This window comes from Anas acuta, chromosome 24 (genome assembly GCF_963932015.1).
Source record: "Anas acuta chromosome 24, bAnaAcu1.1, whole genome shotgun sequence".
Taxonomy (NCBI): Eukaryota; Metazoa; Chordata; class Aves; order Anseriformes; family Anatidae; genus Anas; species Anas acuta.
Window position 1 is genome coordinate 2,781,814 of NC_089002.1, and position 25,653 is coordinate 2,807,466.

General features: G+C 57.6%; 1 protein-coding gene across 3 annotated transcripts; it reads right to left on the minus strand.

The window, feature by feature from the left end:
* Positions 1-346: 346 nt before the first annotated feature.
* Positions 347-23,698, minus strand: FKBP5 (FKBP prolyl isomerase 5). Of its 3 annotated transcripts, none has more exons than XM_068660337.1 (11): positions 23,602-23,698; positions 12,052-12,180; positions 11,138-11,282; positions 10,861-11,003; positions 10,113-10,227; positions 5,886-6,042; positions 4,974-5,064; positions 3,928-4,011; positions 3,492-3,677; positions 2,345-2,485; positions 347-1,638 (listed from the first exon to the last, which is right to left on the minus strand). In XM_068660337.1, the coding sequence occupies exons 2-11, from the start codon at positions 12,154-12,156 to the stop codon at positions 1,531-1,533; spliced, it is 1,275 nt and encodes a 424-aa protein (XP_068516438.1). In that variant the 5' UTR covers positions 12,157-12,180; positions 23,602-23,698; the 3' UTR covers positions 347-1,530. The 3 variants fall into 3 exon arrangements, with proteins under 3 accessions (XP_068516438.1, XP_068516436.1, XP_068516437.1); XM_068660335.1 differs by having other exon boundaries at positions 2,345-2,584; XM_068660336.1 differs by lacking the exon at positions 23,602-23,698 and having other exon boundaries at positions 2,345-2,584.
* Between the last annotated feature and the right edge of the window lie 1,955 nt (positions 23,699-25,653).

Here is a 25,653-nt window from a genome sequence, read left to right on the forward strand (position 1 = left end):
TGACCCAAAACGGCTTTTTTTTTTTTGTGTGCTGCTTTCATAAATAAAAGCCAGTTCTTTGCAGAGCCCCTGCTTCCAGCCCTCCTAGCAGCAGCCTTTCCACCCCAGCACCCACCCTGCGTGCCACCCTGCGTACCCTGTAGCTCCAGCCCCGAATCTCCCAAATGAAAAAGGCCTCAGGATAAAGCTGCCCAGGAGAAGCAGCCCTGCTGAGATCCCAAACAACACCCCCTGTAAAAAGGGGGACACCGATAATTCCCTAAGGATTGGAGCCACCACTGGAGCCGGTGCATCCCCACCCGTCACCCCCACGGCTGCTCACAGCAGGATGGAGAAAAGAGGAGCCTTTTTTTTTTCCTTTTTTTTTTTCAGTTCTTTATTTTCAAGCTTCAAAAGGGGTATTACAAAGAACAGACAGTAAAAATAAAAATAAAAAAAAAAAAAAACAAAAAAACAAAAAACAAACTGAAGGCTGTATTCCAGAGGTGGTGACAGCACCCAACAGGCTGGAGGAAGGCGACGGGCGAGGTCGCAGCAGCAGCACCGGCACGGGGTGCTCACCGAGGAGCCCGCGGTACCGGCTCAGTGACAACACCAATCTCGCTTCCTGACCCTCGAGGTGCCAACCTGCTGCTTTTCATTTTCACCTGGGCCCCAGATAAGTGATAAACCCCCCCGTTTAAAAATCTGAGCCCACTGCTGGCTGCGATTCAGGCACCTGCGAGCAGCAGCGCTGGAAAACCCTTTTTCACCCTCCAGTGAAATCAAACACAGCCTCTTAAAATAAAAATAAATTCCCCCAATGAAACAGTGCTTTGAAGCTGAACTGTAAATCCCTAAAGCAGAGGGGTCACCACGGATGAGAAACGCCTCCGCAGCCGCAGGAGGGGGAATCGCCTCCCCCGAGGGACAGGAGGTGGCCGGCACGCAGGAGGTTTTCGTTCTCGTGCTCCAACACCCTCGGACACGTGCAGGGGACCAAGAGGAGAAGCCTGAGCCCACCCCGACAGCAAACTCAGCGAGCACAGGGGGCCAGGTCCCTGTTGCAGCTCCCGTCCCAGCCATAGGGCGAGGAGGAGGAGGATGAAGGCAGCGCAGGAGGAGGCTGCTCTGCCTCTGCCGGTGCCGGAGGACTCGGGCGCATCCTGCCGAAGCGCTCCCACGTCCCAGCTCGTCTCGGAGGACGCAGGCCGTGGCACAGCCAGCCCACACCAAGTCCAGCGAGCTGCGAGGAGCTGTCTGCGCAAACCTCCCGAGAGCCAAGAGCTTCCACTTTTATTTATTTTCCCCCCCCTCCTTTGGAAAGCTGTTTGTTCCGCTTGCGGTGGTCCCACGCCGTCCCGCTGCTCGCGCCCAGCCGTGGCAGCAGGACTGGGTTTGTTTTTCTTTGCGAGGCGCTTTTGCTTCCACGATCACACAAACTGTAACAAGCTTTACAAGAAAACACTGGCGAGTCCTTGAGTCCTGGCAAAAAAACCGTTCTCTGTGCGGGCTGAGGGCAGGAGGCTCTCCCTTCCTCCTGCCCCTCCATCATACGTGGCCTTCGGCCTCTTTGCCTCCAGCACCGGCCGTTTCCAGCCCCTGTGCACAAGTCGCTTTCTCTGCCTCTTTTTCTACCCCGGTTTTGCTAGCCGCTTCCTGCAAAAGAGCAAAGGAACCACAGAGTCAGGAATGAGGTGAAATGGTGGCAGCGATGCCAGGGCTCAGAGGTGAGGCTGAGCCCAGCGGGGCAGAAGAGACCCCCCCTTATTTCACCGCCTCACTTTCAGGCACCGGTTCAGAAGAGATTATCCTAAAAATTACCCGTACAGAGTGTTTGCAAAGCTGTGTCCTCTCCCGTTACAGGACACCGCGCCTCGGTTTTTGTTTGGAGGAATTTTGGATTAGAGCCTGTTACGAGAAAGCGATCTCTTGTCCGAGCAGAGGAGCGGGGCGTTGGGTTACAAGATTCAGGAAATCCATCCTATCATGTCTCCAAATACCCTTGGCCTTGCCAGGGGGTGGATGACATTTCACTTCACCCAGCCTGCTGGTGGCCAGGAGGTCACCAACGGCCAGCGGCTACGGCTGGCAGAGCGATGTCCAAACACCAAACCTGTCATCAGCTGTCGAGAGCCCCCCCATAAATACTTTTACTGACAGCCTGACAGCAGCCTCTGCGTCCTCTGCTGAGCAAGACCCAACCAGCTCCTTCCCACCCAGGCTCTATCAGCTGGAGGCTGTGCTCCCAGACCTCAGCATCCTCAACCCGATGCCCAATTTCCTCTGTTTTAACCCCACGAGCCTGCTGAGCATCCCTCAACGTGGCCAAATTGGGGTGCCTGGACGCTTTTGCAGCACCAACCTTCGCGTCCCTCTCCGCGAACTTGGTGAACATGTTGGCGTATATCCTCCTGTCCCGCTCGTTGTGCTCCTTCGTCTTCTTCTGGCAGACGGAGATCTGCGACCTGGCGGCCTTGTTCTGCGGGTTCACTTCCAGCACTTTCTGAAAGTCACATTTTGCCAGCTCGAACTCGTTCATCAGCAGCCTGGCCTCGCCCCGCCTGTACAAGCCCTTCTCGTTGTCCTGGTCCAGCCCCAGCGCCTGGAAGGACAGAGTTCGCCAGAGCCCAGCACCTCCTCGGGGCAAACACATCCACAGCATGGCCACGGCTGCCACGTGCACCACCGTGGCTTTTTTGCCTCGTGGCACCACGAGCAGAGGTGCAGAACCTTCCCCTGCCTGCCAATGCCATCGGCTCCTTGCAAGGGAAGATGTTCCCCAGAAGCAGCTCCCTCATTTTGCAGCACCAGTGCTGTGTGGGCACTGCTCGTGCAGCCCCGTGCCCTCCAAATTTAGGTTTGCTCACTGGGTGGCTTTCAAAGACCTCCTTAAGCTCAAAGCCTCGCTAAAAGTGCTCAAATTAGGACAAGGGAGAAGGCTCCGAGTCTCCAGAGCATCTTGCTCTGCAAAAATTCACCTGTTTCCATAACCAGTTGGCAGCTATATCATTTATATACTTTTTATACTTTTATGTAATTTTTATTTATATTTTAGCTGATTAAAAATATCTCCCTGCACAAAACCCACTGCGGGTAGCAAGGTCAGCAGGAGAGAAGCCCCCACAGAGCTGGAATCACACAGAAACTCTGCACATGGATCCAGGGAGCACGGGGAGCTCCTGGGCTGAGGGCTCCTTCGGATTAAACGGGTTTTTGTCTCCCTGCTTCACGTTATTTTATGAAATCTTCATGTCCCACACACGTCTCACGGGCGCCTTACCACCCTGCTCAAGGCAGCCAGCCTTACGTGATTAAGAACCTTAGGCAAGCTCATTAAACGCAAGCCCTTTATCGAAGAATTCATAATTTCCTGACACAGGCGCACGCAAAGGGCGCAGGAGGCACGGTGGGGACGCCACCAACGCGCTGCTGTTTGCAACCTGCTGCTTGTACATGGATAAATTTAATACGGGGGGGGGGAAGAGCAAAGCAAACCCATGGCCCCCCACCTTGTCACAGCACTCGACGGCCTTGGTGTACTCGCGCAGCTTCAGGTAGCACATGGCCAGGTTGAGGAAGGCAGCCAGCAGGAAGGAATCGGAGGCTTTCGACTCCTTCTCGGACAAGCCGTACTCCATTTCCAGCCAGGACACGATCTTCCCGTACTGGATCACCGCCTGCAGGTATTTTCCTTCCTGGGATGGAGCAAAAAGGGAACCTGAGCTGGGGAGGCAGCGGATCTGTGCCCAAAATCACCAAGGACGGGGAAGGGGTGGGCAGGGGCTGCACCTCCCATGGAGCTCATCATTTATACGGGATGGGGAAAGTTTGGGGGGCACATTTCTGACATTTACACCCCTTCAGGACTGCTGAGTGGTGCCTCTGGAGGTCCAGGATTTGCTCCGAGCTCCCCGCTCGCGTTCGGGTGCCGCCACGCTCACAAACCTTGAAGTACATCGTCCCCTTCTCCTTGACGATGGCAGCCTGCTCCAGCTTCTCTTTGGTGTCCATCTCCCACGACTCTTTGGCCTGCAAAGAAACGCTCAGAGCAATGTCCATGGGGCACAGCACCCCCCAGCACGCCGGGACGGAGGCACCGCGCACCTCCAAACGCCAGCCCCACCGGCACGCACCCCCTTGGAGAGCGGTGAAGGGAGGGAAATGAACGGGATGCTGCAAGCCAGGTGGATCCACGAGGCTTTCTGGGGTTTCTTTTTAATGAGTGCGGCTTGTCAGGGTGGTGTTGCATAGGGTAGAAGTGGCTGCTTGTTAAGTTTGAGGGGCTGGGGGTGACAAGGAATAGGAAAATAGTCGTGGCACACGTGGGGTGCGTGCCTGGAGTGCAGAGGACCCCCTTGCACCACGTTAAATTGCTGCTGGGTGTGGGATTTCCCCTGAGCCCAGCGTTACGACACGGTCTGTCCACTGCAGTTCATCCACTGCAACCTCACAGGATGAAAAATCCCAACATAAAAATAAAATAAAGCCCCAAAATATTAAAAAAAAAAAAAAAAAAGTGGGTAGGAAGAGACCTCCTCAGCAGCGCGGGCAAGCAGAGGGTCCTGCCACCATCCCCTGCTCCAGCCAGGGTTGGGGACCCAGCAGCACCTGTCCCGTCCCAGTGGCACCTCCTGTGCTGTCCCCATGTCCCTGTCCCTGTCCCCAGCCCCTGTGTGCAGCCCCCCCAGCGTTCACCCCGGCCCTGGCCGCCGGGACACAAAACTTTTTTTTTTTTTTTCTGTGCAGCCCAAGGAGGGAAAAAAAAAAAAAAGTACAAAAGGAACAAGCCTAGGAACAAATAAGAGAACCAGCCTTGGACCCCGGCCAGAAAAATAAAACAAACCAACACACAAGAACAAATTAAGAACACAGCGATCCTTTGCTGACGTCTCTGCTTCAGCAGGGGCCGCGGCGCAGCCACGCCAGGGACAAAGGGTGAATGCTGCAAGAGGAGCAGCTCCCGGGCACCCCGGGGCCGGTCCTGCCCTCACCTTCTCAAAGCTTTTCAGCGTGACCTCGTACACCAGCTCCGCGTTCGCCTGGATGCCGTACTTGGGCTTCCCCGCCTCGCCGAAGCCGTACCTGGAAGGGCAGAAATGGGGAGAGATCAGAGGGGCTGCGCTGGGGGGCACCCCACGGACAATGGGCACACGTTGTCCTCAGCCCCATGCACCCTTCACTGCCTGCACCCCCCTCCTCTCCAGATATCCTCCTCGATGAACCGGCATCTTTAAAATGCAGGTGGAAAAGCCACCTAAAAGAAGCCCCTAAAGAGCCCCCAAAAAGCCCTGCTGTGTTTGCTGCGCAAAGGTTCCCCAAGGGAGTTCAGGTGTACCCCAAGGTTTCCGTTGGGAGCACTTTCTGATGGGAGAAACTGGCTTTGTACGTGTTTTTTAGGGTCCTAATTAGGGTTAGGAGAGAAGTCCCTAAATCCTCATTTCGGCAGGCTTTGGCCATGAACACGCACCCAGGGTGCTCGCTCTGCTTTCACATCTAGCTCCACGCTCACCAACATTTTTGTGTGATGCAGCAGCAAAGATTTGCTGCTTTACATGTGCATTACGCACGTGGGACCATCCTCTCCAGATGCACCCGGGTGCCATCACCTCTGTTTTTTTCTACACCTCTCCCTACAGTGTCTCTACTCGTGCAGGAAAAAAGCCCTGGTGATTTTTTCCTTCCAGCCACGGGAGCTGGGTGCAGCCCCTGCCACCTCACCTGCTTTTAAAACCATCTCCAAATTCCTGCCTCCGTGCCACTCGCCCCTCTGGCTGGCCCTGCTGGCGATGCTAACCCAAACCTCTCCTGGAGGAGCCCTGCTGCCGTGCTTTGCTGTCTTCCACCGAGGCTAAAGCAGCCGCAGAGGTGGGAAAAGCTTCGAGCCGAGCTCCTGCGCCCCTTACCGTGGCCCGAGGTAGAGGACGCAGTGCTCTCCCCGCTGCATCTTCTCCAGCGCTTTGTCGATGCCGATGGGGATGTCGTGGTCCTCCCCTTCGCCCACCACGAACTTCACGTCCTTGCAGTCGAAGCGGGTGCCGCCGCAGAAGCCCTCCAGGTGAACTGCAGGGCAGAGCGAGCCCCGTGCCAGGCTGCGGGCAGCCGGTGCCACGCAGGACCCGAATCCCCGGCTCCCCCCCCAAAAAAAGCCTTTCCCAAGGGATTTTGCCCATTGGCGGCGCGGGCTGCCTTAGGGAGCTGCTTTAACAGGGTTGGGGGAAACTCAGCCAGGTAACCACATTTGCCACAAGCTCCCCAAATCCAGCAAAAGCCCCCGGTCAAGCTGGAGCCCTGGAAGCAGCGGGAGGATGCTGGAGCACGGGGGGCACTGCCTGCTGGCCAAACGAGCCCCCAGGGGACAGAGAGGGGCAGGAGGGCTCAGGAAGGAGCACGGCTAACGAAGCAAGGCAGCCGTATCTTGTCTAAGCAAGGAGCAGACAACAGATAAACATAATGACTAATATGTTCCCCTCGTGCGCCGCTGCGCGAGTCAGCCTTACTGGAACTGGATATTGCTCCTGGCACGCCGCCACGCGGAGTTTATCACGGCGATTACAAGCCTCCTATACAGCGCCATACCCTTGCCTTATACCTCAAAAACAAGGCCGTGTTCTCCTGCCTCTAAGAACTGCAAGTACAAGATAAACATTTTTTTTTTTTTAATTTTTTTTTTTTTTTTAATCTTCAACCAATGGCCGCGCTGTTCCAGCCCGGGGAGCTGGCAGAGGCGCAGCCGGAGCGGACAGCGGGTACCTGGCACATTCGCCACCTGGTGCTCCTGGCGTGATTTCCACGGCGAGATTGTTCTTTACTGATTTGATCCCCAGGACGGTGCACGCCTGGGGGGGCACCGCGTGTTCTTTGCCCTCCCAAGTGCACGCGAGCAAATGTAAAGTAAAAGGGATTTCATAAGAAACTCCTACCTACCACAGAAAACCCCCAAAAAAAAGCTTCCAAGAGGAGAGAAATCACAGCAGGCAATAACGCTGTCAGAAATGCTTAAAAATCTGCAACCGTTTGGGCTGGTGTTGGCAGCCCCCAGGGTGGGAAAGACCCACACCGTACAGCCACGAGCAAATTTGCACGCTGCAGAGCTGAAGCAGGAAGGGTTTCTCGTGCCCATATAAATGCTGGCAAAATGGGGAGAGACCCCTGGAAAGCAAAAAACCCTGTGCCCAGCTGGCGATGCTCTGCTCTCCATCCTGCACCTTGGTGGTGCAGCGTTTGGTGATGCCTCTGCCCTTCAAACGTGGTGCTGCAGATCAAGGAATGAGTTTCCCTTAAACCTCTTGCAGGGAATGCCCCAAATGGCAAAGGGCGAGCCACCGAGGGACCCAAAGGTGACCTGGTGCACATGAGCAGCTCCAGCACTCGGGTGCTAAATGTTGCTCATCACTGATGTGCCTGCAGGGCCATCCCATAACATCACCCGAGGATCCTGTCCTCTGCAACCTGCCTGCGTAACGCCAGGTCCCCGGCACGGCACGGCACAGGGGTGGCAGAGGATGCTCGCTCCATGCCAGGACGCATCCTGCATCCCTCAGGGGTGCACAGCAGCGAGGGGACACACAGGCTGTGCGCTCTCAGCCAGTTCCGGACAAGGAGCACAGCCACGACTTTCAGCAACCTGCATCAGGGAAAACCCTCCAGCAAACCCACCTCTGGGACTAAGCCCTGCTTCATCTCCTTAGGTGCAAAAAAACGGGATATCCAGCCCAAAACGGGCATCCCCGCGGCACCACGCCACCCCCCTGCCATCCAGGTGCCTTTTTTGGGTGAGCACAACCCAGCCTGAGCCGTGCCCACCGCCTGGCCCCCAAACCAGCACACCCACCCACATCTCCCCAGGGTCACCCCATCACCGGCGGGACGTGGCAGCACCCCCACGAGCCCGCTTACAACAAGGCTGCCCGGGAGGATGCGAGCTCCCAGCCCTTGCTCGGAGGGGGAAAAAAAAAAAAAAAAGCAAAAAAAAAGCTTTCCTTCCATTTTAATCACACGGAAAGCAACGGGGGAGATCTCCGCGCTGGTTTCCAGGAGCGTTTGGGCGCTGTGTGCAGCAGGTCAGCTGGCTGCGGCTGCTCTTGGATTACGGGGAGAAAAGCCCCCGCTGGGCCGCCGCACATCCCTTCGGCTGCCGCGCTGACTTATTGTTCTCCCGGTGCCTGCAGCGATTTTGTTTTTGAAGAGCTCAGAACACAGTGTACCGAGCGCGGCTGGCACACGAACTTGATGTGCTGACAGCAATTTGTACTCAGATTAAAATGGAGAAGAGGAGGGGGGGGGGGGGATGGAGGAGGAGGGGGGGGGGAAAGGTTGTAACAAAAGCTGGAATGCGGGATTTCGGCTGCAGCCCGCGTTTTAGGAACCGGAACCGCGAATTGCGGTCTGCACAACTCAAAACCTATAAAAAAAAAAAAGCCTGCAAAACTCCAGCCTGGGGATGCTCGCCCCGGTAAGCGCACATTTTCGGCCAGCCTGGTTATGGTGGCGATGCCGGGCACCTCGGGGCTACTCCTGGAGCTGAGACAGGGTTTTGGGGGGAGCGAGGTGAGGGGCAGCCCTGCACGGAGGTGGCTGGGCTCACAAAACCCAGGGCTGCTCCTCGGGGTCCCACCTTTGGTGCCAGGAGCAAAGCTCCGAGGTAAATAGCGCTGCATTTGTGGGAGAAAAATAAAAATGACAAAAAAGCCTATTTGCACCCCAAAACGCTTCCCAGGTTGTTTTGTGCTGCTCCTTTCTCAGCGGGATGCATTTAGGGGTCTCCCCAGGGGAGCCCTCCCCAAGAAGCCACCTCCGTGTCCTTTGGGAGAAGCGATTCCTCGCTGTGGTTTCCCTCTCCCTGCCTCCAACCTGCTCCAAATTATCGCGCCCCCGTTGCGTTTGCCAACAGCTCAACACGAAGGAAAAAGCAGGAGCACTCCCCGGGCACGCCGCTGCCCGCCACGTGCTCGCCCCCAGCAGCCTCTTTAGATAAAAAAAATATAAAAATAAATAAAAACAGCACTAAAAAGGCAGGTGGGAATTGGGCCGGTTTCAATTATATTTAGCCCGTCTCTTCGGTTAACCTTGGAGACGGTGAAGCCAGCCTGAAACCCTACTCCCGGCCGGGTCCGGCGACGACACCGAGCATGTGACGGGCGGAGAGATCAGTGTGGGACACGAAAATCTCCTTAAAAAACTCTGGGAGAAGAACCGGCCGTTTCAGGCAGGGAGTTTTATGAGTTCGGATCCAATTTCTCCTTCGCTAATGGAAGTTAATTGGACCCTCTTTAGCGAACAGGAGCTCTGAAATGGGGAGAAGAAATCAGATGCCTTCTGTACCGCGTGGTAGCTCTAAATCTATGGCTGAGTTGTTCTTAGGAGGAGAGAGAAAAAAAAACAACCTGGCTCTCACTGCCTAGGTGAAATGTTTGCTCCAGAAACGTGCCCAGAATTACTGCGTAATTCTGAGAGGGAGCGAGGAGCTGCATGGGACGAGCTCCTGGTCACCCAGCCGGCTCCCGATGTGGGTTCAGAGCACAGCTGGCTCCACAAACCCCCTGCATTAATTCATCCCCTCTGTCAGTGGTGACCAGAAGCCTGCAACCATCCCCTGGCCACATGGGAAGGAAAAGGCAAAGCTCCGTGCTCCGTGCCGCGGCAGATGCGATAGAAAGCCCCAACCCAACAATCAGCATCACGAGGAGCCCAGGGAACTGCTGAAAAATTCCCCCCAGGAGGCAGAGCCTGGGGTTTTTCAGCATCCCCCACGCTGGTCCTGGACGCAGCCACTCAGGCAGGGACGCAGGAGGGGTAAATGTGCAAAAAGGAAGGGTCTGACCCCAAAACCCTGCGGGGTTTCGCCCTCCCCAGCAGCCTCGCAGGCCCGTGTTTGTCCTACAGCAGATAGGACCGGGAAAAAACAGAGCGCGGGTTGTCCTCGCCCGGCCGCTCCATCACCAGCTGGCTGCTCCCGCGCCTCGAGGTTTTCCAGTAAAACCCTCGGAGCCAGCAGCCCTGGAACAGCAGCCGCGGGCCGTGCCAAGGGCAGCTCCTCGGAGCTCACCAAAACCCCAAAAGTTAACCGCTGCCCTCCCTGCTCGGCCAGAGCCCGGCGGCGTGCGGCTCTGCCCGCGGAGCCCGCTACTCACTTTCCACCGTGGCGCCTTCGTTGGGGTTGGAGTAGCCTTCCCCTTTCCTCTTGATCCTCCGGATTATCCCCCCGTCCTCAAACAGGTCCTCGCCTTTGAAATCGAGCAGCTCGACCTGAAGAATTAAAAGGGAAGGTAAGGCAGAGCTGGGGGTGGAGGGGAAGGAGAGGAGAAAAACAACGGGGAAGCCACAAAGCAGCAGTTCAGCCCCGAGCCGGGGAGCCAAGCAAACTAATTCTCCGCTCAGCTGACGAGCAGAAGTTGCCCATAAAAGCCAGCTCCAAAGCCACAGCATAATACACCCGATTTATTAGGAATTGGGCCGCGGCCAGCACCTGAAGCCCAACACAAAATAACAGTAAAAGGGAGTTCAGGAATCCTACAGGCAAGGAGGCAACCGGGGCTGGAAGGTGCGAGGGGGACGGCTCCCCAGGCAGCGCGGGAGCAGCGCCGGGAAGGGATTTTTCAGCCCAGGGAGGCATTTCCGAGCTGTTTTCCCCTTTTCGCCTGCCTTTTTAAAGCAGGGCTCTGCTCGCTCTCCCCGCGGGGCTGCTCCCCGGCCGCAGCCTCTCCGGCTCAGACACACATTTCTGAGAAAACACTGGCACCGGTTCCTGGAGCGGAGGGACACGTTTCAGGAATCCAAGCTGTTTTGTGCTTTTTTTTTTTTTTTTTTTCTTTAGGAGCTGGCTGGCAAGGCAGAAGGCAGCAAGCGAGCTGTCCCGCGGCAGCCCGGCCCCGTACTTGCCTCGAAGAAGAGGGTGGCGTTGGAGGGGATTTTGGGGGCGCTGCCGGCGGCCCCATAGGCGTATTCCGGCTTGCACAGCAGGTAGCACACCTCGCCCTTCTTCATGGTAGCCACCCCGATGTCCCACGCCTTGATCACCTGGCCTGGGAGAGAGGCAGACATCACACACAAAACCCAAAACCCCAAAAAAAACAATAAGGGAGGCACCCCCCAAAAAAATAACACTGTGCTGGTGCCATCCCTTAGCACCACGGGAGCGGGGACCCCGTGCCCTTACCCTTGCCCAGGCTGAAGACGAAGGGCTCGTTCCGATCGCGGCTGGAGTCGAATTTTTTGCCGTTGGCCAGTTTGCCTTTGTAGTGCACGTAAACCTTGTCCCCGATCATCGGGGACTCGTCATCGTTGCCCGGCCTCTTAATGATCTAAGGGAGGGAAAGCACCCATGAGAACGGAGCCACGGAGAGCTCAGGCTGCACATACACCCATATATTAAATAAATACATTATGTTATATATTACAGCACATGTTTATACATCAACACACGCCCCAAAGGTGCCTTAAGACATGGGGAGGTCGGGGGGGAACCATCCCCTTGCCCCTTCCACCATCCCCTACGAGCCAGCCCCGCACGGAGCCGCGTTCAGCCCGCGGTGCGGAGGTGTCAGCACCAACGGGGAGCGATCCCAAATTCCCCCTGCTTTCAGCCCGTGCAGATTTCACTCGCAGGGGTGTGTCGTTTCACTACTCGCTTCTTGTCAACACTTTTTTTTTTTTTTATATTGCTACAGCCTGGAACAAGCAGTTCCCAAGCTGAGGATGGAGGCAGGGGAGGATGCTATTATTAGAGGAAGGTCCTATTCAGCTGGAGAAGAGCAAGTGCTGGTGAGCAGAACTATCCAGAAACGGCCCTGAATATGAAAAGAGGGGCTGTGGAGCAGACTGGATGACCTAAGTAATGTGCTCTTTCTAATGTCTGTGAGTCACACACAAAAATGCTTTGTGGATTTGCAGCTAATAATCTGATTAGAAGCACAATCGCAGCGAAAATTCATCGAGTGGGCTGAATCCGCGCCACGCTCTCCGGCTCCGTGAGCTGCGCTCGCCCCTTCGTTACTCCCCGTGGCACTGATGCTCGTCCCCTCGTGCCACGAGGTGCCCCGAGGGCTGTGGTGGCTGCAGGACCCCGCTCACCTTCAGCACACCACGGTCCTGAGCAGGCGTGATGTCCTCCCCGCGCTCAGCCAGGGCGGCCGCCTGCACCTCCCCTTCGGGCTTGGTGGCCTCGTCGGTCGTCATCGTCCCCGGGCTGGAGCAGCAGAGCTGGGGAGAGAGCGGGCAGGAGGCAGGGGAAAGGGTTAAAAGCTGGAGAGCCCTGGTTCTGCTGGCCCTGCAGGAAGTTTAGAGAACATCTCAAGCATGCAGAGCGGAAAATCCCTTCCCAGGGGCCACCCAGGCTCAGCGCCGCCGAACCACCACCACGAGCGCACGCAGCCCCGTGCCGTGTCCCCGGCGTCCTGCCCGGCAGCGGGGACAGCCACGGGGATGTTCTCACCCCGCTGAGCCCCCCGGGTCATTGCCACACCTCTCCCGGTGCTGCAGGGACTCCCCCGGCAAGAGTTGTACCAAAAACCTGTGCCAGCAGGTGAGCACGTGCTGGCCGATGGATTCCTGGCACGCGGGGACTCATCCCCGTACCCAACCTCTGGGACCTCCCGCGACGATGCTGGCCCCAGTGGGAGGCTGGATTTCACCCCAGGGAGCACCGAGAGCCACCAGAGGGACGTCAGCACAGGGCTGTGCTGCTTGAAGGCTGCTTTGGGGCAGCGGTGATGCCAGGAGAGACCCCGATGCTCAGGGGCGAGCAGCGAAGCCCCCTGGGCACACGCCGAGGTGCCCAGCTACGTTGGCTTAGAAGCGTTTGCACCAGCCCAGCATTGTGCTCCAAAGCCATGACACATCGATGAGGATTATTTTCCACGAGGAATTACTCGCTGTTTCGTCAGAGGCTGCATTATTCTTAAATCAACAGCTCGACCACAGGCACGCCTCGTTTCCTCTCGCTCACCAAGAACACCCAAAAAAGTGCTGAGGCTACGCGTCGCCGCGGGGTCTCTCCCCAGGCGGGAAGACCTCCGGGCACAGCATGCAGCTCTAAAAACTACACAAAACCCACCACCGAAAGAATCCCAAAAATTTGCAGAAAGCCCCTAAGAAACGGCTTTTTTGGGGCAAAGCACTGCCCAAAACAAGAGCCGTGTGGGAGAGGCGCTGGCCACAGCCGGTGCGCGATGCGCGGGGCAGGGATGTGCCCGCTCTGACAGCCAGGAACGCTTTGCTGACACAAAGCACGAGCAGCACACGAGGATGATTATTCTTTTTTTTTTTTTTTTTTCCTTTAAAACGGGTGTGGAGCCACTCGTGGGAGTCTGTGGTGGCTGTTTGCACGGGGAAGCATCACGAGGATGCGAAGCGAGGCCAGGGCGGGTGAAGCCCGTGCATCCTGGCACCCCCTGGCCGAACGCTGCCTGGTGAGAAGGGAATGGCCTCAAGTTGGGGAAAAAAAATATTTCCTGATGATTTCCTTCGGATCGTTGGACTTACTTTGGTAGCCACACCGCTGCGCAAGACGTAATCAAGGAAACATGTGACACAGAATTAGAAAGCAATGGGTTTTGAGACATAAAACAGATCTATTAAAGTCCCTATCGTTGCGAAACTTTCCCACAGCCCTTGGTGTGGAAGCTGATGGTAAGCAGCAGGAGAAATCGTCCATTCGGGGTTTCATAAACAGAAAAGAAAGGATGCTTTCAGCTCCAAGGGCAGCTAAGTCAGGCTGTAAGAATAATTGCGCTCCTTGCACCCAGCGCTGGGAGGGACGAGCCGAATTCCAGCCTCCCCTCGGCGCAGGAAGCCAGCGAGACACAAAGGGCTCTGCGTGGAAGCTGCAAACAGGAGCGAGGGAGCTGCTTGGGGCCATGCCCAACTCCAAAAAGCTTCGGGGTAACGCTTAACGAGACTCCGAGATTCTGGGTCCAAATGCACCGATTTTGTGCTATTTCCAGCGGATTTGGGAACCGCCGCCACTCGCCGCCGCCAGGATTCAGCCTCCCACGAGCATCCCGTGCGGCACAACCAAAGCTGGACGCCGTGCGGCTCAGGGAACCCCTTTTTGCAGATAATTATGCCCAGGAGGAGTCCGAAAGCGGGGTGCTCGCCCAAGCAGAGGCACCTCTCGGCGCACGACCCCCCAAGGGCCACGAAGCGTCACCGCGGGGATGGGGAAGCCGGCTCCGGAGATGCCAGCTCCGCATCGCCGGTTGCTAAATCCCACCGAGAGCCATCTAAAAATACACCACCCGCATCCTCCTCGTTATTTTTCGACGTAAGCAATTAGTGCAGTCATCCAGGGCAAGCATCCAACGCAAGGCAGGGGGAGAAGGTCTGCGTCAGCAGCGGTTGGGAGGGACGAAGCCCACAAGAGATGCGCTCCACGTTGTGAAAGAGCTCGAAGAGCCTTCGCCTACCCCCCCCAAAAAAAAAAAAACAAAACACAGCCGTAGTCGTAGGGAAAAGACCGCTCTGCTCCCGCTCCTCTCCAGCTCGGAGCAGCCTTTCGGAGGCACAAGTGCAGCCGGGGGAAAGCTGGAGGGAATCCAAACTTCCCATTAATTTCAAACAAACAGCCGGAGGAAATGTGCCGCTCGCCGGGCTTGGCGCATGCCCGCGGGCGCGGGGAGCGGGGGCTCGGCGGCACCTCGCTCGCCATGCCCCAGCCGGACGTTTCTCCTCGTGGAAACCAAGCGTGAAGGCAGGGAATTAATCACCCAGCGCAAAAACTCGGCGTTTCTGACAGCTACCCCAAGCACAGCCCTCTCTCCCCTCGCTCCATTAGCCGTGACGGTGCCGCGAGGTTAATGGTGTTTAATTAAAGCAAATGAACCCCTGCAGTGGGGTGCGAGCACGCGCACGCGGAGACTTCACCACCTCGGCTCCGGTGCCGTGGTCCACCGAGGATGTGCCCGGCCAGCGATGCTCAAAGAGGATCAAATGGGATCTGGTGGGCACCACGGGAAGGGGGTCACGGAGATCCACACCATGACCTGAGTCTACATCAGGGCACTTCTGCACACTGCAGCTCCGAAAAAAAGTCCTATGTGAACCCCAAAACAGCTCCGGAGCCCCTGTCCCAGCTCTGAGCGCAGCACCGGGGCTCGGTGCGCACCCACAGACCCCGGCCCTCAAAAACAGCCCCCCCAAACCATTTTTCCCTGGTGCTGCAGAGTGGCAGAGCCGTTTCCGAGCTCTAAAAGCAGAGGGTTTGTTTGGGTTTTTAACTTGCTTTTGGTCAGCCGCTGCTGTACCAGCTGACCAGTAGCCCCGCTGATAAATCTTTACTTGAAGAGCTTGACCAAACAAGTTTTTAAACCAAGACAAATCCAGAGGCTTCAGCATCCGGATGCAACCTCTACTTAAACGCTAATTAACGTGAAATACACTAACGAGCTTCTTGCAGAACAAGAGGAAGCAAGGATGCTCGCGGGCTGGGGACGCCCCGCACATCAGGATGCCCAAAGCGAGACAGGAGGAGCTGCCGCCCGCACAAAACCCTCAAAATGCTCAGAAGCAGAGCCGCTGCCCCCTCCTCATCCCCACGCTCTCGTTGTTTCCCCATCGACACGAGCAGGGGAAGCATCGGCCGGGGCCCAGCTCCGTGCTGCTCCCCAGGGAGCGCAGCCGACGGCACCCATGGGCACATCAGCACCGCCAGCAGCCCTCACCGGCATTATTTCAGCTGCTGCTTCACAAAAAATGCAGTTTTTTACTGAATATTTAAGAGCAAGTATAACAAAAGTGTTTTTTTTTCTTTCCTTTTAAGCTCTGCATGGTTGGGGGTGCTTTCACCCCTGGGTGCTGGCCGCCTTCGCTCCCCTGCAGCACCGCTCGTGCGCTCGCCAAACAGCCCGTGATGTTCGGAGGAAGCATCCCGAAGAAATTCCCTCGAACAAAAACCCCACAGCACCAAATCAACGCCCCAGGAGAATGGGCAGGACACCAGCGCTGCCCCGCACCGAAATCCACCCCGTAAGAACAAGCCCTTTGGTTTCACAACCCCCCTCTCCGCACAGCTGCCGCTATCTCCCAGCCTGAAGAAAAAGGAGAAAAAAATCAGAGCGGGGAATGGGACGCAGATGTCTGACCCGGGGCTGAGGACAGGCAGGTATCCCACGTGCTCGAGTTTCACAAAACCCTGCTGCGCGACCATCCCGGGCCACAATTCCTAGAAATCGGCATTCCGGGAACTTTCCAGCTGCAAAAGTGGAAACTTCGCCCCGCAGATCCCCCCCCACAGGCGGGCGAGAACCCGGCTTGTGGGGTCCCAGCTTGGCACGGGGCGACGGGAACCGGTGTCCCGAGCAGCTGGGAAGGAGAGGGGGGGGGGAAAAAATAATAAATAATAAAAAATAATAATAAAACCAAACCCCGTGCTTCACTCTAAAAGAGGATTTCGCAAGAAGGGAGAAGTGAGGCTGTGGTTTTAAGCCCCGGGCACATCCCAGCCGTGTCGGACCCTGCCCTAGGGCGCACGGGGTCACACGCGCTGCTGTCACCGAACCCGTCCCCACGATGGGGACCCAGGGGCAGCTCCCCCTGCCCCGAGCACCCCGGGTGCAGGCTGCAGAGCGTGGGCACAGCACGGAGCCGCCGAGCACAGCGCTCCCCTGCAGTGACCGAAGGACTGGTTTCGCTCACTGCTCCCATCCCGCGCCATTCGGCATCTCAGCATCAGTTTAGGAAAAAAAGGAGGAAAAAAAAAATCCGCCTCTGTTCTCTCCAACTTTTTTATTGCCCGTTGCTAAAAGTCACGGCGTGGCTCAGCAGAATGGAAAAACGAGCACTGAGCGTCCCGGGGTTTGTTTTTTAAGACCCGCTCAGCCCAGAGTGCTTTCGCTTCCACGCCACCGCGCCGGGGCTGCAAGTTTCGGATTGCAACACTTGCTTCAAAATGCAAGGGTCAGGCTGGGAACCAGCAGCAACAGCCCCGGGGCTGTCCCCGTCCCTGTCCCCGTCCCCAGCGCACCGGTGCAGGGCGAGGAGGGACGACCCCAGCTGGAGCATCTCCTCGCCACTTCACCGCGGCGTCGCTTCCCTGCGATGGGGAAAAGGCTTTCCTCTAAGAAAACAAATACTGAGCAAAATGTTTATGTGCAGCAGGAAGGAAAACAAAAAAAAAACAGCAATTTTTCCCAGGTGAGAGGCTCCAAGACACCTGCAACCGAGACCGAGCAAGAGACCGAGCAACCAACAACGGGGCCAGCACCCGATGCCATTTGGGATTGTTTTGGGGTGAGCAGTGGGATCGGGCAGGAGTCCGGCTCCCTGCACATCGAGCCGGCCGTTCGGGGGGATGGATGAGCCCAGCTGGCCTCAAACGTGACGAAGAGGAACCTCCAGGGCCCTGCAGCTTCGTTTTGAGATCCGCCCGGCTTCCCACGAAGGCACACCGCGTCCTTCCCCAAACCACCGCAGGCTCGGAGGCACGGAGGCAGCTCCGAAAAAACCTCGGCTCGGCCCCGGCACAGTCCCAGGGCGGCCACCACATCCCCTCCACCTGGGGCTCTGCCTCCCTGCCTCGCTCTTAAATCACAAATCTGCCCGGATTCGGGACCGTTTCGCACCGGATTCGGGACCGTTTCGCACATCGCTGCTTTCGAAATGTGTCACCGTTTCAATGAAAAATTCACTTTTTTTTTTTTTTTTTAAACCCTAACCACTTCACTTCCCCCACCCTTTTTATTTTTTATTTTTTTTTATCAGCAGCCGAGCAAAGCTCCCAGGGGCCACATTGTGCAAGGAGCGAGCAGCGCGGGGAGCCGGGCATGGCAACTTTTTCTTGCAAGGAAAAACAAAACACAAACAGAGGCGCTGCCGCCGCGCACGCACCCGGCTGAACCGTCCCCGCGCGGGGTGAGCCGTGACTCACGGTGGACTGAAGCGAACTCGAACTCGGTGTGCTGCCGCTGGGAGCTCACAGCCCGCGGGTGGCATTAACTCCTTCTGTCCCCGAGGCTGTGGGGACATCCCGGCTCGGGGACATCCCCGGTTTTGTATCACGGGGAGCGCAGGCGGCTCCATGCACCCCGAGTGTGCCCCATGTCCCCTGTTGCCATCTCCCAGTGCCACCAGCCTCTTTTTCCCCGGTGCCACCAGCCCCATGTCCCCACTGTCACCTCCCACTACCACCAGTTCCATCTCACCCAGTGCCACCAGTCCCATGTCCTTGCTGTCACCTCCCAGTGCCACCAGCTTCTTTTTCCTCGGTGCCACCTCCCAGTGCCACCAGCTCCATGTCCCCCATTGCCACCTCTCAATGCCACCAGCCCCATGTCCCTGCTGTCACCAGCAGTGCCACCAGCCCCATATCCCCAGTGGCACCAGCCCCATGTCCCTGCTGCTAACTCCCAGTGCCACCAGCCCCATGTTCCCACTGCCACCTTCCAGTGCCACCAGTCCCATGTCCCCCAGTGCCACCTCCCCCATATCCCCCATTACCACCAGTTCCATGTCCCCCATTGCCACCAGCCCCATGTCCCTGCTGCCACCTCCCAGTGCCACCTCCCAGTGCCACCAGCTCCACATCCTCCAGTGCCACCAGCCCCATATCCCCCAGTGCCACCAGTCCCCCACAGGGAGCTTCTCCCTCCCCTCCCGCACACCAGGGGGATTTGGGAGCGCGGCACCAGGCGGCTTTTAGGCGACGAAGAGCGCAGGGAGGGGGGGAAGGAAACTGCTGCACGCGGGTAACTCGCGCCCCATGGCATGTGTTCCTCTCACACTCGCTTCATCATTTCACCTCGCTCATATTTTTCAGCTTCTGAAGTGGTTTCAGCGAGGATCCAGCTCATAACTGATTTTTTTTTTTTTTCCTGTTTCAGACATAAGAGGCTGCCCTCGAGCCTGGGGTGCAGCGGGAGGAACAAGTGAGCAGGATGGCTCGCTACCCTTCGCCCCCTGCCAGATCCAGCATTTTTTTGCAATCCATCATTTTTCCAAGAGAGATCTTGTATGGACCAAGCTCGGCTGCCGCAGCCCCGAGCATCCCGGAGCCACACGCAGTGCCCAGCCCTGGAGCCCAAACACCCCGAGCTCCGACACCAAATGGAAAAACACCAGAAAAACACCGCCAGAACTCTTTTTTTTTCCCTTTTTCCCTTCCTTTCCTCCAGAAGACAAACATATAGTGGCGAAAGCAAAACCCCATAAACATTTACGGGCTGTCGGCCTTCAAAAGGGAGGAGATTCCCAGGGCTGGAGGCAATCGGGAGCTTTGCACGTGGACACATCTCGCCCTCGGTGCTGGCACGCTTTGGGGACGGCCACCGGCATCGACCCCGCTCACCGGGACAAATCCTGAGCGAGGCGCGGAGTGGGGCTGCAAGGCGCCGTGTCCCAGCCCCCTTCTTGCTACATCTGGATGGGGGACACGACTTCAGACAGTGACTTTTTAAAATATAAAATAAAATATTGATATAGATAGGTATTAAAAGGTGCATTAAAATGGATATTAAAATATACCTATTGAAATATATCCATTACAATATATATTAAATGCATTAAAATATCTAGGACGCATTTATTCAAATCTATGTTGAATATATATTGAAATGGATTAAATATATATTGAAATATAAATTAAAAGTATCATTTAAAGCCATGGGGTTATGGATCCGGGCTGACACCACCCTGCTCGCGGGGCGAGCCCGGTGGCGGTGGCACGGGGCCGGTGGCGGTGCGAGGGGAAGGCGATCTCCTGCAGCTCTCATAAGGCAGCATTATGTAACAGGGGGGGGAGGAAAAAAAAAAAAAGCACTGCTTCCCAGCAGGTTACATAAACCGTCCTGAAAAAGTGAGAAAGCTCTCGCCAGCCCCGCTGCCCACTGCTTGGCACCCGCTCCCCGCTGCGCTGCCGTCGGGAGGGAGCTGGCAGCCTCCTCTCGCCGGGTTTCCTCCCAGCCCAAGGAGAAGAAAAAAAAAATAATATTAATAAAAAAATATATTTGTAACAGATTTGCTTCTGTCTGCATGTCAAAACAGCAGCCACGCCTGTGGGCAAGGAGGAGCCGAGCTGACAGACCTGGGTGGGATTTTCTGGTGCCTCCGAGCTGCTCCGGCCACCAGCCCCGGTCCCCACGGGGTGACAGCACCCGTGCCACTGCTGGGCAAAGAGGAACTCGTATGAATTTAACACGGGGTAAGCAAGAAACTTCTTGTTTCTTGCCAGTTCTGCTCCAACGTCGTGTTTTCTCCAGGATAAATACAGCTATCAGACTTGGATTTTCAATTCGTAAAAGCATCGAACGAAAAAGCCTCGAAAAGCCTCAACAAATGCATTTATTTTCGGCCAGGTGAGCCTCAACCACAGCAACCCCCCGCGGTGACAAAAGTGCTGTGTTAATTTATTAATTACTCCTCATCCTCAGCAGCCTTTTGAGAGCACGGGTGTGAAACCCCAGCGGGCTGACCCTACACCGAGGGTCCCGCATGGCTGTAGGGGGGATAAAACCCAACCTCTGCCCGCAGCCACCCCGGGAGGGCACAAATCAGCACTGGGGAGGACGCACAACATTTTTTGGAAAATAATTTCCAAATTATCGTGTCCCGTTTGCAAGACTGCAAGCTGGAGACCCCCACCGAGCCCAGCACGACCCCCTGAGCACCAAGTACCCCTGCACACAGCCTCCGGCTCGCTCCGAAATTGCAGCCCCACTCCAAGGGGGCTTGCTCGGAGAGGGCAGGGAAACGCCACCAGCGGTGACCCCGAGCAGCCCAGCGCGGATAAAGGGAGGTGGCACGGGGAAAGCAGCCAGGACGGCTCACAAATGATGCAAGATGCGGGGTGTTGGTCCCCCAGGAGTGATTTCGGGGGGTTGGTGCCCCCCCGACACCGCGGGGCCAAGAGGAGCGCACGCGTGCCAGCAGCGTGTGCGATCCGCACGCTGCTCGAGAGGCCAAGCCAGAAACATCACCGCTTGCACGCGAGGAGAGGCGGCGCTTCCCAGAGCTGCCCTTATTTAATTAACCGATTAAATTTAACCGAAAGCCCCAAATTCTTGGAATGGGAATCCTTCTAACGAGGCTTATTTCCTAAGAGCGGTGCCGCTATTTCCGAACACGGAGCATCGCAGGCAGGAGGTGGTTTATCTGCCACCTCTCCCCATCCCACCCCCGTGCTGCCGACGGTTCCTTTACAGCTGTGTTCCCAATTTTCTAATAAAGCCACCCAAAATAATGAGGAATAGTTACTGCAGCCACCACCACTGATTCGGGAGAAAGCCCATCAGCCCCAAACAAACAAGTTACGTTAACTCACGCACTACAGCACTCAAGGCCATTTCTTTACACCCACTAACATGCAGCATTAAAAAATAAAAAAAAAAAAAAAAAGAGAGAGAAAGCTAATAATTCATTATTTCCCTGTGACACAGATGAAATGGCGAGGCTCCTTCCTGAGCTACGAGCACCCAGAGCCAGGAGAGGTTGCAGTGCCCCGGTTTGAAGACCACCTTGCACGCTATCCCCAATTTGGGGGATTTCAGACCAGCTTGCACATTATCCCCAATTTTGGGGGACTTCAGGCCATGCCCGCTCTGTCCCGGGGAGGTGTCCGAGCCTTTTCCCAGAGCAGATTAAAGAATAACACGCTGCCTTGCGCGGGCGCCAGGGATGCTTTTGAAACGTGTTTACCCGGCTCCGCTCCTCCCGCACCCCGGGACCACCCCCGGGGCTGTGCATCGGGGGGGGGGGGCGAGGTGCACAGCCCCCCCCCCCATCACCCCTGCCAGGGGTAATTAGCTAGGAAGGTAATGAACGGGGTGACATCAGCCCACCAGAGCTCCTGGCCTCCAGGCCCTCCGCCAGCACCCAACGCACCCGGTGCAGGATGCTAATTAACACCCAGCTAATTACCTGCTGGGGATGCTCTCCAACGATGAGGCCGGGGGCTGCCTCTCCAGAACCCCCCCAGTGCCAGCAAGGAAAGGTCGGGCTTGGGAATTGTCCTTGGGGACCGCCAGGTCCCTCCGGCACCGGGTCCCACGCTGCAGCCACCGCTGAGGCCACCACCAAGGCCACCACGGAGGCCACCACCAAGGCCACCTCCTTGTCCTTCCTCCCTGCTCCTCTCCTTCAGCCTCGCCACCTTCCCAGCCCCGACCCGTGCCACCACGTGCGCTCTTCCCTCCTCGTGCGCTCCGGACGATGCGCAACTCCCCCGTGGGTACCCGCTGCTCTCCTCCTGCCACCGCATCTCCTCCTCGCCACTCCTCCATCGGGCTCATCGGGGGCCTGGGGAGCATCCCCAAAACCACATCCCGGGGTTATAAAATGCTCAGCCCCGAGCGAGCCGCTGGTGCTCGGCGCCGGGGGGCTCCGGGTTAACCCTTGCGAGCGGCGGCCGTCATTTCCTCCGCGCCGCCGGTGGCTGCGTGCCCCCGGATGGCGTTAGCCCATAAATAGGTCACCGCCTTGGAAATAAAACCCAGGCACTGCGAACGGCAGCCTTCGACGTGTCAGCCCCGCGTCCAAGCGCAGACGCCGCCGTTGGGTCAAAACGCCATCAATTCGGGAAAGGGCTGATAAAAGCCAGATATTTCGGCGCTAGCGGATCTCCCGACGGGTTCCCCCGGTTGTGGGGCAGGGATGGGGATGGAGGCACCCAGCTTCGGGCAGTTTCAAGGAAGGAGCAATTTGCATTTCCAACTTTTTTTTTTTTTCTTTAACTTGCCATCCGTTTGCAGCCCGGATTCGGTGCCCCAGCGATGCCCCAACCGCTTCGACGGCCCCTTAGGGAGGGAGACGGCTCCAGCACCACCCACAACACCCCCCGAGTGCCAGCTCTGGGGTTTTTCCTTCCCTCTTTGATCCATCCCACTCATCGAGCAGAAGGAAACCCCAAAACCGAGGTGCCCCAGCCACAGGGCTCTGTGCCGGGGACCCCAAATCGCCTGCGGAGCTGGGGCCACCCGTTGAGCCCCCAAATCCTCCCCCCGGGCTGAGCACAATGGGCTCCGGTTTGGGCACGGCGAGCTTACCTGGGGATGTGCTTTGGGTGGAAAAAATCTAAAAATAAAGCTCTGGGAGAGCTCCGTGCCCACGGAAAGGGGGGGGGAGAGGGAGCTCAACGGGATGCCACGTTTGTGGGGTCTGCTGTCCCTGCCCCAAAGGGAGCCCCAAAGGGGCTGCAGGGGGGATACCAGAGGGAACCCAAAAGGGAGCCCCAAGGCAGAGGGAATCCCAAAGGGATCCCCAAGGGGAACTGCAGAGAGAACCCCAAAGGGAACCGCGGGGGGAACCCCAAAGGGACCCCAAAGAGGACCCCAAAGGCGACCCCAAATGCAGCCCCAGAGGGAACCCCAATGGGAACCGCAAAAAGAACCCCACAGGAGACCCCAAATCCAACCCCAAATCCCTCCCCCCACCCCGGGGGCACACTCTTTGGGGGCTGCCCCCCCCCCATCCACATTTGGGGTCAGTCCAGCCCCAGCCGCACCCCCAACCCCCCCCCTCCACCCCTCCCGCGTGGGCTCCCGCGGATTTCCACGCAAAAAAAATATAAAAATAAATAAAAAACGGGGAAACCCCACAGCAAATGGGGGGGTCCCCGGCTGCGTTCGTGTCCCCCCGGGACCCCTCTCACCGCCCCCCCCCCCGGAGCCCCCCACGCGTGACACGATCGCTCCCCACCTGCGCGCCGCCGCCGCCCGGCTCCGAGTGGCTCCGAGCGGCCCCCGCGCGGCCGGGGCTCCCCCACGCCCCCCCCCAGCTCCATTCCCATTGGTTCTTACCCCCGCCCGTCTCGCGGGGAGGGGTTTTTATTGGTCGGGGGGCGGGGATATGCAAAGCAGGGGGTGTTGCTCGGGGTTGGCCCCGCCCCGTTTGGCCCCGCCCCGCGCCGAGCACTTGCTGGGGGCAGCGGGGGGGGGGGGGATAAGGGGGGGGTGCAATGGGTTTGGGGGGTGCAATGGGTTGGGGGGGTCCTGGCCCTGTGCAATGCCCCCGGGGGGGTCTTGTCCCTCTGCAGTGTACTTGGGGGGGGGGTCTTAACCTCGTGTAATTCCCCCTGGGGGGGTCCCATCCCCATGCAATTCTCCCTGGGGGGGGTCTTATCCCCGTGCAATGTCCTGGGGGGGGGGTCTCAGCCCCGTGCAATGCCCCCAGGGGGGTCCTGTCCCCGTGTGATGTTCCCAGGGGGTGCAGCTCCATGCAATTCCCCCCTGGGGGGGGGGCTCTGTGTGATGTCCTGGGGGGGGTCCTGTCCCCATGCAATGCCCCTGGGGGGAGCAGCCCCATGCAATGCCCTGGGGGGGGGGGGGGGGGGGTCTTGTACCCATGCAATGCCCCCGGGGGGGTCTTGTCCCCATGCGATGTCCCAGGGGGGTGCAACGCCCCCGAGGCCACCCCAGTCCTGGTGCCCCCAAGCTCCCCCCCCAGGTGCTGCCACAGCCCAGCCCCCAGCACCAGTGGCCCCGTGCGATGTCCCTCCAGGGACCCCAGCCCCAGAAATGTCCCATGGGCACCCCAACACCCCGGGAAAATAAATAATAAATAAATAATAAATAATAATAATCAGAAATAACACCCGCCAGGAGCTGGTGCTGGGGGGCGTTGTTCCGGGGGGATGTGCCGGCTGTGGGGACAGGCAGAAATGTTCCCGTTCACAGTAACCCTGATAAGATTTTTCCTATGTGCTGCCTCAAAATACCCCTTTTTTTAGGGAAAAATGAAGCGCGTTGGAAATGCGGAGCCCAGCGCCGCTTTGGCCTGGTCAGGAAATTGCAGTGCCTGGACCAGGAAGGGCAAAAAAAATGTATCTGGGGGGGTTTTAGCCTGGGGCAGACTGAAAACAGGGGTTTAATGACCGGGGGGGTGGTTATAATGTGTGGGATTTTATTGGGATTGTGCCCGACCCGGTGCCCCCACTCCCAACCTGCTCCTTACGTCTTGACCCCATAAAATCCCCCACGGGGCTGCGGCACCGAGGTGCTCCCACAGGGCTGGCCCCCGCTGCTGAACTAGGCTTTGCCAGCTGTAATTTAGATAAAACTGGCCCTAAATGGCAACACGGAGTAAAAACGAAAGCTGCCTTCAAAAAAAAGTGGCAGATTTGGTTCATTTAGGACAACTTTTCCTCGCCTAACGTGACCCCGGTGGATCCGGCACCCCCAGCACTGCCCGAGGCACTGCCTCAGTGCCTGGATCCGGGCTCTGGCCTCGAATATTTCCTGCCCGGCCTCTGACAGCTTTCAATTCCTCTTCACTGGGTCAATATTTGGGGTCCCAGCTCCTTGACTGCATATTGGGGGCAGAGGCCGAGGCCCTGTAGGATTGCACCAGGCCGGCGGCGGTGCCGGGGGCTGCGGCCTGCTTCACACCACGGGAACGATGAATGTGTTTGCAGGGACAAAAATAAGAAAATACACGGTTAGAAAGCACAGGAGGGTTGTTTTTAATAAGTCTTTGCAGTGGCTGCGACACCAGCACCAGTACGGGGCCGCGGCCCTGTCCTCGCCCACCCCGATGTCGCGGCCCCGCTCGCGAGGAAATTTGCTTTGAGGCGTGAAGGGAGCGGGGGCTGACGTCGGCTTTGGGAAGCCAGGAAATTCACGGTTCCAGCTCCGGCCTCGCTTCACCCGCCCGTGCCTGGGTGTTGCAGCACAGGCGTTGTGCAAGACCCCACGCTGAGCTCCGACCCCGCCGCGCTCCAGAGTTGTGGGGCCGCGGAGCTGAGCCGGGATT